This window comes from Saccopteryx leptura, chromosome 5 (assembly GCF_036850995.1).
Source record: "Saccopteryx leptura isolate mSacLep1 chromosome 5, mSacLep1_pri_phased_curated, whole genome shotgun sequence".
Lineage (NCBI taxonomy): Eukaryota > Metazoa > Chordata > Mammalia > Chiroptera > Emballonuridae > Saccopteryx > Saccopteryx leptura.
Window position 1 is genome coordinate 109,939,283 of NC_089507.1, and position 17,672 is coordinate 109,956,954.

Genomic DNA, 17,672 nt, shown 5'->3' on the forward strand with positions numbered 1-17,672 from the left:
AGGTTATGTAGGGTGAATTGCATCTTGTTTTATGGACTGTCAATTCATTTAATGATAGCTTAATACTAAATTTAATATTTGTTATTTTTAATTAAAACATTTTATAGATAGCCATTTTCTAGAAGGAGAAAAAGTATACAAGTGACCACCTTATTAGAAAAGAAGGAAAAGAACCCATTATTTTTTCTCTATTCAGTGTTCTTTTAGTAATTGATATTGTCAGTGACGGGGGAATTTCACCACTTTTTAACTCATTATTATTCTTTAATGCAAATCTCTTTTTGTTTTTCTTTTAGGTTAATCAACCTAAATTTAATCAGAGACGTATCAGCAGTGCGAAGTTCTTAGGGGAACTTTATAATTACCGAATGGTGGAATCAGCTGTTATTTTTAGAACTCTTTATTCTTTTACTTCATTTGGTGTTAATTCTGATGGCTCTCCAAGTTCACTGGATCCTCCTGAGCACCTTTTCAGAATTAGGCTAGTGTGCACTATTTTGGATACCTGTGGCCAGTACTTTGACAGAGGTTCCAGTAAACGAAAACTTGATTGCTTCCTTGTATATTTTCAGGTATATAAGTTGAAAAATGCAGACTGGCATCATTTAATAAATTGCTTCTGTTAAAAAAGTATCCAAGCAGATACATTAGCATTCATATATCATATGAACATATGTTCATAATTAGACTAGATTTGATTTATTCTTCCTGCATGGATGCTATAGAGAATTTAAAATTTTGATGAATTTTAGCATGTAAACATTCTGATTGCCTTGTAACTTTTTTTTTTTTTGCCTTGTAACTTTTATGGTTGATTGTTAATTTTAGGAATTATTTTGGTATACTTTATGAATTTGGTATAGTAATTTATTAATTATAGTATTTGGTATAGTAATTTATGAATTTAGTACAGTAATATGAATTAAATTACTTGTGATTTTTACATATACATTCTCACTTATCTGTCTTCTGGTTTTACATCTAAAATTCTTGGTTTCTAAACGATCTTTCTTTAAAGTAAAACACTGGAGAAAATATGTTATTTTTAACACAGGAAGAAATATTTGTTCATTCATTGGTAAACTCTTGGGTTGTGCTTTCCATATCTTAATTTTAGTTATTTATGTAGGCTTCTGATTTAGGATAAGTATAGTATAAATGAAATTCAGATACAAGTCCTCGCCAGATAGCTTGAGCATTGTCCCAAAGTGCAGAGCTTGCCGGTTCCATTCCTGGTCGGGGCCCATATAGGAGCAGATCAATGTTCCTGTCTCTCTGTCTCCCTTTCTCTCTCCTTCTCTCTCTCTCTCTCTCTCAAATCAATACAATAAATCATCTACAAATACAGAGACATTTCTACAACTTGTATAAAGTTGGTGTTCCAAAAGTTAACTTTGTAGATTGGTTGTTCGGAACCCAATCACTATTTCCTGTAAAATACTGTAAATACTGATGAGGAGGAACAGCTCACAATTGAATTGTCCAGATGTTACTGAAATAAAGTACCAATGGTACCATTCAGTTCTATGTGATCACTAGTGTTAGTGTTGTTTTTATTCATCCAGTGATGAAAATAAATTTGTAACTGGAGGCATCAAAAATGCATCCACATAGTGGCTGGTGTTAAGTGGAGGTAAATACTCTTTGCGAAGAGCAGTTTGTTAACTTTCTCCTACCATAGGGAGGAGGATTGCACATTGAAAATCAGATTTCCTGTTGTCTCTAAGGACTGTCGTAGGTTGGAGACTGCCTGTACTGAAAACCAGAGTTTTGCTGCAAAGTTTGTTAGCCATCATTATCAGCATCCTAAAGTAGAATCTCTCTGAGAAGAGAATCCTTATTAGCATTCAATCTGACATCCTAAGTGGAGAAAAAGGAAGCTATCCCAAACTTCCCAAGAGCAGAAAGAGGCAAAAGCATTTTCCACACTGATTAACAGGCAGAAATGTGCAGCAGGGATAATAAACCTGGGGGAAAGGTAATAAACCTAGGAGAATAGGAGTAAGAAGTGAGGCCTGTGGATGAGATCAGTGTGTTCTGCCCAGAACACATAGCAAACAGTTATGTATTGGAAGGCCAGGTAGAAAGAACCATAGCAGTGCTTCTAAACTTTAATGTACATACACATCACCTGGGGATAGTGTGAAATTGCAAATTATGATTCTGTTGGTCTAGGATGGGGGACTAAGAGTCTGCATTTCTAACAAGCTCCCAGTTGAGGTCCACACTTTTGAGTAGCAAGGGACCTTGAACAAACTGGGGAAGAAGAGTGAAGCATCCAGAGGAATACCTGTTTATATACAAGTAAATTCTTGGCTTGTGCTCTTTAGTTAATGTTAAGAGGATAAGAGAAGAGAGGGAAAATCTCTAACAGTGCCATATACACAACAGGTGTTCAGTAAATGATTGTTGATTAATGACTTTTATATGTTAAAAAACCATAACTTCAGATATTTTAATTGACCTTTTTAAAAATCAGAGTAGGTAGCATTGGGAAAATAATGAGCATTTATCAAAACTATGGCTTTGAGGATCTAGTTGTTTTTGTAAAATTTAATATTTAAACCCTGTTTGGGAGTGGGTTTTCAGACTTGTTTTACTACCTGGAAATTCATTTGGTATTTTATTTATAATTTGTTCTTTTAACAAGATTATGACAATTATAATAAAATAATGTTTAGATTCAAGTCACCAAATGGCTTAGAAACTGTAGACAGAGGGAAATAATTGGAATTAGGATTATTGCTGTTGACCATTAATAAAAATGGTAGCTGTTTTGTACAACTTTTTAACTTAGTTATTATAACTAAGTGATATCACATACAGATTATTTTAAAATATTTTTGTTATTAATATCTTATAGCTAAATTTATTTTTTATTTGTTATCAGCGTTATGTTTGGTGGAAGAAAAGTTTGGAGGTTTGGACAAAAGATCATCCATTTCCTATTGACATAGATTACATGATCAGTGACACACTAGAACTGCTAAGACCAAAGCTCAAACTCTGTAATTCTCTGGAAGAATCCATCAGGCAGGTACACGACTTGGAACAAGAATTCTTAATAAAACTAGGTAAGCAATTAATTATAGAGAGAAAATGAAGGTGCTATCTGGCAGATTGTTTTTAGAATTTTACTTTGTAATGTTATCAGAGTTTACTTTTGTGTACTTTCCATTTTGATAGAGTGTTACATAATATAGTAGTATTAAGTAATACCTGGAGACATACTTTTTGATTTTATTGAATCCCAAAGTGGAGGTAAATAGTCATGTAAGACTTGAAGACAGTGACAGTGATGGAAAAACACAATCCTATTGGTCTGTCTTAATTTTAGAATTTTTCGTTGCTAATACAAAATTTACTTTTAATTAGAGCAACTCTTATAACATAGTATATAATTTCAACAAGCATTTCCTAAAACAATGTAGACTAGAAACTATAGAAGGGGAGTACCTATTAGAAATTTGAAGCAGTTCTACAGGATATGACCTTATTTACTGGGAGAGTTGGCTCGATTTCTAAGGACTAGAGAAAATATGAGAAGTGTGCTGACTGGTCTGTTTATGTGCTTAGTGTCCTGAGATTGTTGTGGAAGAAGAGGTAGCTCTTGATAGCTCTCCCAAGGGTACTGTGTCAGTAAAAATAAATGAAACAATGTGTAACCTTGGTAATCTGGTTTACTTGCAAATAGTTGCTACCATGTTTCATTTTAGTTATTTCAAAGTGATCTATGTTTTCCAGCCATTAAGCTAGTAATCCTGCTAGCACTTGGGAGCCCTAAGTCTGTCATTAGCATAACTAGTGAAGGTAAGAAATCTTCACTAGTTATGCTAATTGCATAAATTTATTATATTGCATATCTGAAGAACTACTTTTTGTGGTGATTTCTTTTCCTCTAAAACTACTTTTTTCATATTACATCCAGCATATTAGTATTATTTCTTTCTCCAAAGGTAAATTCTCTTTTGGAGAATATGATTGCTATTATCTATTTGAGCATTAATTTCAAAGGTGCTGATGATTATGCAACTATTAATTTTTCTTACTACTCAGTCCATAAAGGCATATCTATCTTTTCCTGTATAAAATGATCATTTTAAACAAAGTGCTTATCTACTTACTCATTTCACTTAGGTACTTTATATGCTTTGAAACAATTGAGTCTGAGTGTTGTTTCTCAAAGACCTTTATGAATGACACTCTGTATAGTACTAGTTTGACATCCAGTTTGTTAGCAGTAAAGGGAGCACTGTGGTCCTGGCTGGATAGCTCCGTTGGTTAGAGCATCGTCCTGAAGTACAGAGATTGCTGGTTTGATCCCTGGTCAAGGCACATACAGAAACAGATTGATGTTCCTGTCTCTCTCACTCTCTCCCTTCCTCTCTTTAAAATCAATAAAAGTAAGTAATAAAGAGAGCAGTGTGTTTTATTCTTTATAGACTATAGGGTTAAAGTACTTCAGGCTGCCTGTCTTAAGGAGTCTGTCCTTATTTAGAATATGGAAAGGGAAAAATTGGTCACCATGTGCAAATGAAATTAAGATGCTGCCAACTTAGACTCATTATGCTATGAAGTTGTCCCATTTTCATCCTGCTTTAGAGTCTAACATCAGGGAGATCTGCTTATATTATCAGTTATATTAAGTTTGTTTCCTGTTGATTAAACTCAGGAGATAATATAGTATCAAGAGCCTTTGATAGAATTTTGTGTTCAAGCACATAGCAAATTCATTATCTCAGTTTTATAGCAACCCAATGCTAGCATAATAGTTAATGAGAAAACACTAAACACTTTCCTTGTAATTATGTTTAAAATCATTTTTATTAATATTAAAAGTAGCAGATATGTGTGGCAGAAGTTTCAAAAAAATACCAAGAAGACAAAAATCATTAATATTCCATATTTAAGAATAATTATTTGTTAACGTTTTGATATATTTTTTCTATTAAATTTTTTTCACATGTTTTCACAGTTTTATAACTGGATTTTTCCCTAGATAATACTTAATTTTGTTGTTTGACACTTAGATTATTTCCAATATTGCACCACTCTAAATCACATTCTTGTGTTACTTTTGTGTGCATTTTAATTTTTTTAGTATACATAGAATTACACCCAAGGACATTCTCTTTAAATTTAAAAACAAAATTAAAATGGTGATAAGTATTATTATTTAATTGTGGTTTGGAAGTTCTAAATAGTATTATAAAAGGGACAGAAAAGAAGGAAATAAAAGTGGAAAAGAAAAGATGACAGCCTGACCAGGCAGTGGTACAGTGGATAGAGCATTGGACTGGGACAAAGAGGACCCAAGTTCGAAACCCTGAGGTCTCTGGCTTGAGTACGGGGTCATCTGGCTTGAGTGCAGGCTCATCAGCTTGAGCCTGGGGTTGCTGGCTTGAAGCCCAAGGTCACTGGCTTGAGCAAGGAGGTCACTCCACTCTGCTGTAGCTTCCCAGTCAAGGCACATAAGAGAAAGCAGTCAGTGAACAATTAAGTTGCCGCAATGAAGAATTGATGCTTCTCTCTCCCTTACTGTCTGTCTGTCTGTTCCTGTCTGTCCCTCTCTCTTTCTCTGTCTCCATCACACAAAAAAATAAATAAGACAAAAATAAATTATATTAAAAACCGAGAGTATATTTCATAAATTAGAAATAAAATCAGTAGCATAGAATAAAAGGCCCAAACTTGCCCCAGTTAAATACAAAACACTTTAGTGTAGCCCTGGTCAGGTGCCTAGTGGATAGAGCGTCGTTCCAGTGTGCCCAGGTCACAGATTGGATCCCCAGACAGGGTACATACGAGAAGCAGTGAGTGCACAACTAAATGGAACAACTAAGTGGAACAAGGAGTTAATGCTTTTCTCTTTCTTAAATCAATTGGAAAAAAATAAAGTGCGTGAGTCAATGGCTTAAAAAAAAAATTTAGTGCATGATAAACTAGAAATGTTATAGATAGGATAAGGGCAATAGGTGAGCATTTAGAACAAAAATTGATAGAGAACTACATCTTACATTGTCAAACTCTAGGTGGATTAAAGAGTTAAATATTTACTTTTTAAAAGTTAAAAATAGACCTGCAGAGGTGTTAATTTTTCTAAATTTTAAAATGATAGAAGAAAGCACATATCTAGACAGATTTGGGTGTTTAAAACTTAATAAAACATTTGCCCTGGCCAGTTGGCTCAGTGGATATTGTGTTAGCCTGGTTCAATTCTCAGGGCACACAAGAGAAGCGACCATCTGCTTTTCCCGTTCTTCTTTCTCTCTCTTCTCCTCCTGCAGCCAGTGGCTCAGTTGTTTCAAGCATTGGCCCTGGGCATTGACAAAAGCTTGGGTGATTTGAGCATTGGCCCCAGACAGGATCACTGAGTTGATCCCAGTTGGGACACATGCAGGAGTCTGTCTCTATATCTCCCCTTCCTCTCACCTAAAAATTAATATGAAAATAGTTTTCTTGTCAGGGTATTAGTGCTTACATAAAGGGCACAGGAAAATTGATAATAAAATAGAACACCCCAATAGAAAAATTAATATGATATAATCAAATAAGGTAGGATAGGGAAGAGTTGATGTTTTTATTGAGAACTATTTGCCAGAAGGGTAGAGAAAGGTAATACTACTGGTATTTGACAGATGAGTAAAGCTCAAAACAAAACACTAGGTTAAGCAGCCAGAATTCAAAGACTGTTCTTTCTGACATGTTAAGTATATGGGGAAAATGCTCAATGTGTCTAGTAGACAGAGAAATATAAATTAAAACACAATATGAAAGTATTATAATTATTACCATCTCTGTTATGAGTAGGACAACTGTGGCACCAAGCAGTTCAAAATTAAGATAGCAATGTTTGATTTCTGTCCCGAGTACACTTAATTCTGACACCTTTAAATAATTTACTGTCTAGAGCCCTGGTTGGCAAACTGCGGCTCTTCGCCCCTTGAGTGTGAATCTTCCACAAAATACCACGTGTGGGCACTACTCGATATGGAATGTACCTACCTATATAGTTTAAATTTAAAAAATTTGGCTCTCAAAAGAAATTTCAATCATTGTACTGTTGATATTTGGCTCTGTTGACTAATGAATTTGCCGACTACTGGTGTAGAGTTTACATTTTGTCATCTCTTTTTTTATGTCTATATATTTTTATCTGCATTATTTTAGATTGACAGAGATTTATGGGTCGGTCACTGGATAGTTAAGTAATTTAGCAAATGCAAACTATAATGTTTATAAATTGTTTTTGAAACTAACTTGCAATATAAATAAAAGTATGTTAGAAATAGTATTTTCCTTAAAAATTAGAAGTATGGCTATCCAAACAAAGCTACTTACACGATATATATAGTTCTCCCCATGATGCATATTTTAAGTGGATATAACAAGCATTTGATAGTATCTCATGTCATGAATTTATCACCACTGACATTTTTCCTGAAATGCTTAGGTTTATATGATCCTGACTTTCATTTTTTTTGCTTTTGGTAACTTAAATAACTGTTCAATATTTGTTTCTTCAAGTCCCTATAAGTAAAATTTGTAGATATAAAATCTGTTTGTATCTATAAAAACTAATAAATAATAGGTAGAAAATATTTAAGTTAATGGAATATAAATCTGAGACACCAACTTTTTTCTCAGTATTGTTTTCCATTTAGTATGGATCCTTCTGAGCTTCATCCATCTTCTCAATTTTTTTTTATTCCAGACTTGAATGTACCTACTTTAATCACTCTGTACTTCCATATTTTTGTCAGTTTTTAATTTGTTGCTTAGACTTAGAGCACTGGAGTAATTTTTTACTTTAATTGGCTGTATTATTCAAACTGGGCTTCAGTATTTTTCATAAAGTGGAAGAGTAAAATCACATCACTAGTAAAGCTTTCTGCTCTAATTGTTCAAGATACTGTGATAAACAACTATTTATTAAATACCTACTGTGTATTTAGCAATATATGGCCTCTGCTAAATTTTGAATATATGTATGAAACAAATTCTTTGTCTTTAAGGGTCCTCTAAATCTAATGTAACATTTGTGAAATCATTTGAAAAATACTACATGGTATACCTTAAATGTAAAAGTGTTATGGTAAATTCTCCAATTGCTTTAGAAGCAAGTAGTGGGGAAAGGAATGAATTTTATGTTGAGAAGAGTATTGATGAGCAAGATCACAAGGTAGTGTGCTTTAATGACAAAGAGTCTGACCTCACTGTAGCCGAAGGGTTGGGAGAAAGCATGGGAAAGAGTCAGATCAGATGAGGCCATACTCTGTGCCTTTTGAAAGTAGAAAGAGTAGTTTGAAATTCCCATGATAGGAAGAATTGAGTAGACAGTGAAATGTGAATGAATGTGGGGAGATGGAAGCAAACCCAAGCCAGACAGTTCCCATAGAAGGAGAATGCTATTACTGCTAGGTGTGTCACCGAATCGTTTGCCTTCCCTTAGTCTTAGTTTGCAGATATTCAAACTGTAGCCAAATGTGACTTCTCCATTAAAATGACATAATTTTACATCTTTGAGTTTTTATAGATTCTTGAACTACTTGATTAAAAAGTGGGACTGAAGTGCATCTTACATGCTGAGACAGCGCCTTCAGCGCTGCCTTTGCCTTTGTTTTTGAGACTGAGATAAACAGTTTGAAGCTCTATGAAAAGAAAAGGAAAAAAATGTTTATATGTATTTTTTCTTTTTAGCTAGTGACTTGAGAAATTTATCAATTTAAAATGAAGTTCTGTTTCATTTTTTGTTTCTCAAAAAATAGTATTTTGTTTTGGAAAATGGCTGTTGAATTTTCTTACTACATACTTTTAAATGAAATGGTGTAATATAGAAAATTTGCTTTTATCTTTTTAAATGTATTTTCCTGCTTTTTCTCATTTCAAGGCCTAGTAAATGACAAAGATTCAAAAGATTCTATGACAGAAGGAGAAAATCTTGAAGAAGATGAAGAAGAAGAAGAAGGAGGAGCTGAAACAGAAGAACAATCTGGAAATGAGAGTGAAGTAAATGAACCTGAAGAAGAGGTGATAACTTTTATTTATAGCAAATAGGTACATTTGTACAAGAGTATTTTGATTTTGATTATGTAAGCCAAGATTTTCTTTATAAAATAAAATCTACCCTTCAGTTTTATTATAGTAAATGTAATTAATATTTAAATGTCCATTATAAAATATTTTGATTAATTAAGGATATTTTCTAAGTAAATGCTGATCATAGAATTATTATTTTTAAGACTGTTTTAGAGTTGTTTTAGGTTTGTTGCAAAATTGAGGGGTGGGTACAAAGATTTCTTTTGCATCCCATACCCCCAGACATGCACAGGCCTCCATGTTCTGATCCTGTACAGAGCGGTGCATCTGGTACATTGATGAACCTGCAGTGACACATCATCATCCGCCAAATTCCATGGTTTATGTTCGAGTTTGCTTTCAGCGCTGTATTGTCTGTGGACATATGTATAGTGACATGTATCCAGTATTATGGTTAGGATTTATATTTAATAAGCAATTTGAAGGAAAAAATTGATCTCCTGTGTATCTTAATCTCACTTTTGAATATGGACTTTTAACCTGCGTGTTTTATGAAAACAGAATTAACTGATGTAATGAACTTTATTTTTCTCAGATACAATGGTATATGAAATCTGAAAATTATCATGCACCATGATAACATACCCTGTTGTTTTTACAATTCTGTTAGGCTAAACCATATGAAATTGCTTTTCTACTATTTCAGACTTATCAAAATATCATTTTCATATGGTTTAAACTAATAGTTTTAATTTTTTTTCCTTTTATCTTTTAAACCTGAATAAATTTTAAAAGTTCCAACTGAAATAATAGAATGTCTGAGATTTGCTTCATGATCTTGAGGTTGACTGTTGAATAAATTAGGGATTTAGAAGAAACTATAAACTGACTATGAGCCAATAGTTGTTCAGTTGTGAAATAAGTAACTAAGGCTCATGAAACTATTCTGTGTCTATTTATATATATATTTAAATTAAAAGTTAAAAACTAAAAAGTAGCCTGACCAGGCAGTGGCGCAGTGAGTAGAACATCAGCCCAGGACACTGAGGACTCAGGTTTATTTATTTATTTATTTTTATTTATTTTTCCATTTTTCTGAAGCTGGAAACAGGGAGAGATAGTCAGACAGACTCCTGCATGCGCCCGACCGGGATCCACCCGGCACGCCCACCAGGGGCGACGCTCTGCCCATCCTGGGCGTCGCCATGTTGCGACCAGAGCCACTCTAGCGCCTGAGGCAGAGGCCACAGAGCCATGCCCAGCGCCCGGGCCATCTTTGCTCCTATGGAGCCCTGGCTGCAGGAGGGGAAGAGAGAGACAGAGAGGAAAGCGCGGCGGAGGGGTGGAGAAGCAAATGGGCGCCTCTCCCGTGTGCCCTGGCCGGGAATCAAACCCGGGTCCTCCGCACGCCAGGCCGACGCTCTACCGCTGAGCCAACCGGCCAGGGCAGGACTCAGGTTTAAAACCCTGAGGTCACCAGCCTGAGCATGGGCTCACCAGCTTGAGTGTGGGGTGCCAGCTTGAGCATGGGGGTGCTAGCTTGAGTGTGGGATTATAGACATGACCCCATGATCGCTGGTTTTGAGCCTAAAAGCCGCTGGCTTGAAGCCCAAGGTCGCTGGCTTGAGCCCAAGGTCACTGGCTAAAGCGAGCGGTTACTGGCTCAACTGGAGCCCCCGGGTCAAGTCACATATGAGAGAGCAATTAGTGAACAACTAAGGAGCCACAACTATGAGTTGATGCTTCTCATCTCTTTCCCTTCCTGGCTGTCTGTCCCTCTCTGTCTTGCTCTCGCTAAAAAAAGAAAAAAGCTTAATATTAAGGTGTGTATTTTTTTTGTTTGTTTCTTGGATGCTTAAAGCATTTAGGAGAGTGTGATAATTTAAAAGTATTATTTTAACTTTCCTGAGTCTTAGTTTTTTCATGTATAGAAATGGGGACAATGCCTGACTAGTGGTGGTGCAGTGGATAGAGCATGGACTTGGGATGCTGAGGTCCCTGGTTCAGAACTGCAAGGGCACTGGCTTGATCATGGGCTTATCTCACATGACCACAGACTCACTAGCCTGAGTGTGGTATTATCGACATGAACCTGGGGTCACTGGCTCAGGTGAGCCCCCTAATCAAGGCATGTGTGAGAAATAATCAGTGAACAACTAAAGTTACACAACTATGAGTAGATATCTCCCTTCCCACCCTCGCTTAAAAAAAATGGGAGCAGTAAAGTTTATCCTTCCTTCTTCAGAATTGCATAAAACACAAATGAAGTACGTGAGAGCACCTTCCAAACTGAGGTACTTTTATACAATGTAGTACTTTATAAAATTGAGTCACTGCTTTCAACTGGTAATGTTAAAATTGAACTATTTATTGCTTATCTTTGCACAGTTGGGTGGATATCAAAAACCAGTTATGACAAATTCAGCCTCTTTAGTTAGGGAGGAGAAAATTCAAGAGGTTAGGAAATGCAATCCTTGTGTAATTCAAGGAAGAGATTCTACAAAGGATCTTTGTATTATTAGATCAGTGTAAGATAGTGAAATGGAGTTTCAGCTACTGGGTATGTAGTAGCTGTTGTCAGCTGACTTTGCCCTACCATTGAGAGTATTAAACAATTACACAGATGTTTTAAAATCTTTTTAAGGCATGTAAATGTAATAAAAATGTTTTAATCTTTTCTTAATATTAAATAATTTCAGGAGGGTTCTGATAATGATGAGGATGAAGGAGAGGAAGAAGAGGAAGAGAATACAGATTACCTTACAGATTCAAATAAGGAGAATGAAACTGATGAAGAAAACACTGTACGTATGGCTGAAATTCGTTTCTTAAAATTGTGTAACATTTGGCCCTGACTGGTGGACTCAGTGGAAAGTGTTGGCCCAGTGTGTGAACACCCCGGGTTCAATCTCCGTTCAGGGCATACAGGAGAAGTGACCATCTGCTTCTCTTCCCTTTCCTTTTCCCCTTCTTTCCCTCTTCCCCTCTCACAGCCAGTGGCTCAGTCGGTTTGAGCATCAGTCCTGGGCACTGAGGATAGCTCAGCTGATTTGAGCATCGGCCCCAGATAGGTATTGATGGGTAGATCCTGGTTGGGGCTCATGAGGGAGTCTATCTTCCCTCCTCTCACTTAGAAAAAATTATGCTAGCCCTGGCTGGTTGGCTCAGTGGTAGAGCATCGGCCCAGTGTGTGGATGTTCCAGGTTTGATTCCTGGTCAGGACACACAGGCGAAGGGCCCATCTGCTTCTCGACCCCTCCCCCTCTTACTTTTTTCTCTGCGCTCTCTCTCTCTCTCTTCTCCCCTCCTACAGCCAAGGTTTGATTAGAGTGAGTTGGCCCTGGGCACTGAGGATAGCTCTATGGCCTCCGCCTTAGGCACTAAGAAATGGCTCCAGTTGCATGGAGCAAGGGCCCTAGATGCGCAGAGCATCGCCCCCTAGTGGGCTTGCCAGGTGGATCCCAGTCAGGGCTCATGAGGGATTCTGTTTCTGCCTCCTCTCCTCTCACTTTGATGTCACCCCATTAAAAAAATAAAATTAAAAAAAAATTGTGTAACATTTTCATAGTATTTCACTAAATAAACTTTAGGCAGTAAAAAAACCTTTGTCACTGAAATTTTATTTCTTGTGATTATTGAAAAATATTTCTTTAGAAATTTATTTTCAGTTTGTTTTCCTATCTAAGTACTTTTCTTTAACATGCTCTTTTAACTTTTAATAATGTTATATATTTTACTCATTCCTTGAGTATGTGGAACAAGTTATCAATATAAAAGATTCTGTCATACAAAACATTACAGTTAAAATTTCTGGTCTGATTTCTTGTTTTTGTTTTGTTTTAATAAGGAGGTAATGATCAAAGGAGGTGGACTTAAGCATGTACCCTGTGTAGAAGATGAGGACTTCATTCAAGCTCTGGATAAAATGATGCTAGAGAATCTTCAGGTATGAAACATCGCCCTAGCCCAACCTATCTTCTCAATACAGAACATTGCAGCACATTCAGTTCTGGTTAATAGGGTTTCTGTGATCTCAACATTTGCCTCTGCAACATTTTTCCTAATGTACGCAGTTTGCAGTTGCCAGTACTTGGATTTCATGTCCTGGTTTGTATCTATAAGATAGAGTGAGGAGAAATGTAGTAAATACAAGTCTTAGAATACACTAATTTCATTGTACCAACTTACCTCTTCTTTCTGAATTATCTCTATTTCTAAGACCTTTTATTTGCAGTTTGTTCAGAGTTGCACTTTCCAGAAGATAGATATTTGGGGAAATTTAATTTTGTAGATTCCTAAGTTTGATTTATAATTTGAATATTAGGGATATTATTTTGATGTTTAAAGAAATGCTATTTAATGTATTCATAGCATTGATATATTAGATTTTATGAAAAGCCCTATCATTTCAGTAATTTAGAATAATTATGTTTTTCTGTAGTTAGAGGTATAATATCATAGATTGTTTACTTTAGCCCAGTGGTCGGCAAACTCATTAGTCACCAGAGCCAAATATCTACAGTACAACGATTGAAATTTCTGTTGAGAGCCAAATTTTTTAAACTTAAACTATATAGGTAGGAACATTCCTTATCGAGGTAGCGCCCGCACCTGGTATTTTGTGGAAGAGCCACACTCAAGGGGCCAAAGAGCTGCATGTGGCTCGTGAGCCACGGAATGCTGACCAGGGCTTTAACCCTATGGTAATAGCTGTTGTTAAACACTTTGGTGACTTGAAAAGAATGCTTTGTTGGAATGGTGGGATGAAAATTCCCTGGGGTGGGGCGAGGTGAAACTGTTGGATGCAGATATAGCTGATTCTTGAGGAGTTTTACTAGGAACAGAAGAAAAATGGGGAGGTAGAGAAGGTCAGAGTTAGAAGAGGAGGATTATTACTAAGGTGGAAAATATTGGAGTGTTAAATGCTGGTGGAGAGTAATCCTTTAGAGGAGAATAATGGGTTTTACTAAGGCTGAAAGCTGTGACAATGTACAAATTATTATTACAGGTATATTAGGCCAATTTGCTGCTTCCTACATATGTAATAATTTCTTTATATACCTCAGAAGCTCTTAATTTATGAACTAAATTATATATTCATGTCATTTAGGAGCACAAATCAAATAACTGTACAATCAGTATGATCTGTAATCCCTTTGAAGAGATTTCCTATCTTATATGAATCAGTAGCCACTTAACTTAGTCATCCATTTGTCTAGCAAGTATTTATTGAGTACCTACTGTGTGCCTAACACTGCCAACAGATTAACTATAAAGTAGTAAATAAAAACAGACCTGCTTTTTACTGTCAGAGAATGTAGTTTTATGGGGAAGGTACACATTTAATGACTAAACAAATACATACTCTAAAATTGTGACAAATGCTAAAGAACTAAAAGAGCATAGTGCTTTGATAGAGAGGAAGGGAAGGGCCCTCTTTAGATAAGACAGTCAGGGAAAGCCTCCTGAGATCATGACTTTTAGACAAGATAGGTAAACTTGAGTCATCTAGGTGAAATGTGAGAACAATCTGTCAAACTTCCTGAGGCAGAAAAGAACTTGTAATGTTTCAGAAAAAAAAAGAAGGCCAGTATTAATAGGACGTAGTATGTGAAAGGATGGCACAGCATGAGAAGGGAGAACTGGATTGGATTCCTTTGAAGTAGCCTGGTCCTGTATGGAGGTGGCTCAGACTTAGACTAAAAGCAGAGATACTAATCAGGGAGACCTGATAGAAGGCTGTTTTAGTAACCCCAGGTAAAACACGATAGTCACCTGTCTAGGATAGTGACAGGGCACCTGGAGAGAAGTCTGGATTTGAAAGCTATTAAGAATGAACTGGATTTATTTGGTGTTTGATATGGATAGTGATGTGGGGAACAAGGAGTCTAGGACAGCCCTCAGTTTTTTAGCTTGCGCCGCTGGCTAGTCTCTGACAGAAACAGGCAGAATGAGCACACGTTCCACTTGTTCATGATCAGTTTGAGAAGGCTGTGGGGTGTCTAAATGGAGATGTCTGGAGATCAGAAGAGAAACATAAATGGAGTGGTTGTTGAGAGAGAGAGAGTATGTATGTATAGCCAAGACATTATGTGAATCACCCATGAATAAAGTGTGGAGAAAGAGTTGAAACCTAAGAAAGCCCTAGTTTTATCTATAATTTATAGATAATTTACAAATCAAGATTCCTCTAACACAGTCCTTTCAAATTTTAAATAAAAAGTTTTTATAAGTCTTAAAAATCTTAACCTGGGAGAACTTCTAAAAAATTGGAACTTAGAAATCAAAAACAATAAAGCCTTACATCTTTATGACCATTTTGCTTGGTTTGCAAGTCTATATGGGGCATACATTAAAAGACTGTTTAAACCAGGCATCCCCAAACTACGGCTGGTGGGGCGCATGCAGCCCCCTGAGGCCATTTATCCGCCCCCCCCCCACACGCACTTCCGGAAGGGGCACCTCTTTCATTGGTGGTCAGTGAGAGGAGCACTGTATGTGGCGGCCCTCCAACAGTCTGAGGGACAGTGAACTGGCCCCCTGTGTAAAAAGTTTGGGGGCCCATGGTAAACTTGAGTAAAACCATTGAAAACCTTCTCGGCCTTCTCAGCGTGACATGCTTAGCTTTGAAGACTCATGTTTAGCTCTTTCCTCATTTTTGTTCCATTCATCAGACAGAGAATTTGCAGTTTCCTAAATGTACTCTGCTGTTTCATATCCTTTACTCTTGTCTCCCACGCAGCTTATATAACTTAGGTCAGTGATTTTCAACCTTTTTTGAGCCGCGGCACATTTTTTACATTTACAAAATCCTGGGGCACACCACCTACCAAAATGACACTCTAACACAGTACATATTATACATATAGTTAATAATATAGTTTCTAAATGTATTTATACTCACTTAGTGTGAAACCTGGGCCTCTTTCGATGAACACAAAAGGGATATCCTGGCAGGAGTGGTAGAAAGACACACACGAAGCTCTTCCTCAACAGTTCTCAGTCTCTCTCTGTTTTTAGTTTTAATCGCAGTCAAGCTTGAGAAGCTCAGCTCACATAGGTATGTGGTTGAAAACGGGAGCAATGTCAAAATAGCTTTGTTGGCCAGAATGGGGAACTCCTTGGCAACAGATAACCAAACACTGTCCAAAGGAAGATCAGCAAACTTTAGCTTTAAAGTTAGACAACATTGTGATGCATTGTATATCACCCTCTGTGGGGGCCTCTTTTAAAAAGAAAAAGGTCAAATATCTATATACACCATCAGGATAGACATAACCAGCTGAGGCTGAGGCTTCATCTAGTGGTGGCAACATTTACCTCCAGTCCTGACCAGGATTAGAAATCGGGACCATAGGGAGGAGTAGCAGCTTCAACTACTCGCTGCGGCCACACAATGACAAGTGCGCGGCAGCCCGAGCGGGGACCTTCCTGGATGTGGATGAGAGGCGGCCTACTATTGGTTCATCGCTAGTGGTCGGGATGAATCCTAGAAGGTGATTGGTCAGTTAGCGTTCCCTGTGCCTCCACTCTTCCTGTTGCTGATAGCTGATAGCTGATAGCTGGAGGGATTGTGAGGGGAATGTTTATGTTCAGATGGAGGCAGCTGGCGGCGGGCCGTAGTTTGGGGACCCATGTTTAATTTCCCCACGGCACACCTGACCATGTCTCATGGCACACTGGTTGAAAAACACTGACTTAGGTGAATCATATTTAATTCATTTCTTTCTCTCTTGATTAACAAGTTTATGAGTTCTTTGATAGTAACTCAGTAGAGACTGGTTTTTTTTTTAATACTAATATCTTCAAGCCTAACACAATAAGTCTTCAGTGAAGGTTTGTTTAAATAAATTGATTGATACACCTAATGTAAATGTTAAAAATAATTGATGTTAACAAACAAGAAGTTAATCTGAGCATTAATGGATTCCATTTACTTTTGAATGTTAAAGTATAAGACATTGCTATAGAACACTAGGGAAAAGGGTAGGGAAATTCTCACAGATAAGCAGGTAATTACGACATATAAGAAGAATGAAGGGCCTGACCAGGCGGTGATGCAGTGGATAGAGTGTTGGACTGGGATGTGGAAGGACCCAGGTTCGAGACCCCGAGGTTGCCAGCTTGAGTGCGCACTCATCTGGTTTGAGCAAGGCTCACCAGCTTGAGCCCAGGGTCACTGGCTCGAGCAAGGGATCACTCGGTCTGCTGTAGCCCCCTGATCAAGGCACATATGAGAAATCAATCAATGAACAACTAAGGAGCCGCTACGAAGAATTGATGTTTCTCATCCCTCTCCCTTCCTGTCTGTTTGTCCCTACCTGTCCCTCTTTCTGACTCTCTCTGTCTCTGCCAAAAAAAAAAAAAAAAGGAAGTATGAAGGAAGATGTATGCTGTTAATATGAATGAAAGGGCACAGTCCATCCAAGGACCAGAGAAATTTTGTAAAACCTACTACATTGTATGTTTGAGCTTGGAGAGATTGGAGTGATAACCAGGACCCAAGTCACAGTTCTTCTAAGCCAGATGTAAAGGTTTGGGGGCCCGGGAAGGCAATGCTTTAATTTTCATTTCACAAAGATTACTCAGGTTCTAATAATTGTGTTTTAAGAAATATAATACTGAAGTAATTG

At 37.0% G+C, this 17,672-nt stretch overlaps 1 protein-coding gene across 4 annotated transcripts in view; it reads left to right on the forward strand.

Moving 5' to 3' along the window:
* The window catches only part of UPF2 (UPF2 regulator of nonsense mediated mRNA decay), a 128,440-nt gene that overhangs the window by 92,979 nt on the left and 17,789 nt on the right, over positions 1–17,672 (forward strand). For all 4 annotated transcript variants that reach the window (XM_066384626.1, XM_066384624.1, XM_066384625.1 and 1 more), the window contains exons 14-18: positions 297–572; positions 2,891–3,074; positions 8,891–9,030; positions 11,739–11,843; positions 12,887–12,985. In XM_066384626.1, the coding sequence (XP_066240723.1) occupies positions 297–572; positions 2,891–3,074; positions 8,891–9,030; positions 11,739–11,843; positions 12,887–12,985 (804 nt within the window). The remainder of the gene's footprint in view (positions 1–296; positions 573–2,890; positions 3,075–8,890; positions 9,031–11,738; positions 11,844–12,886; positions 12,986–17,672) is intronic.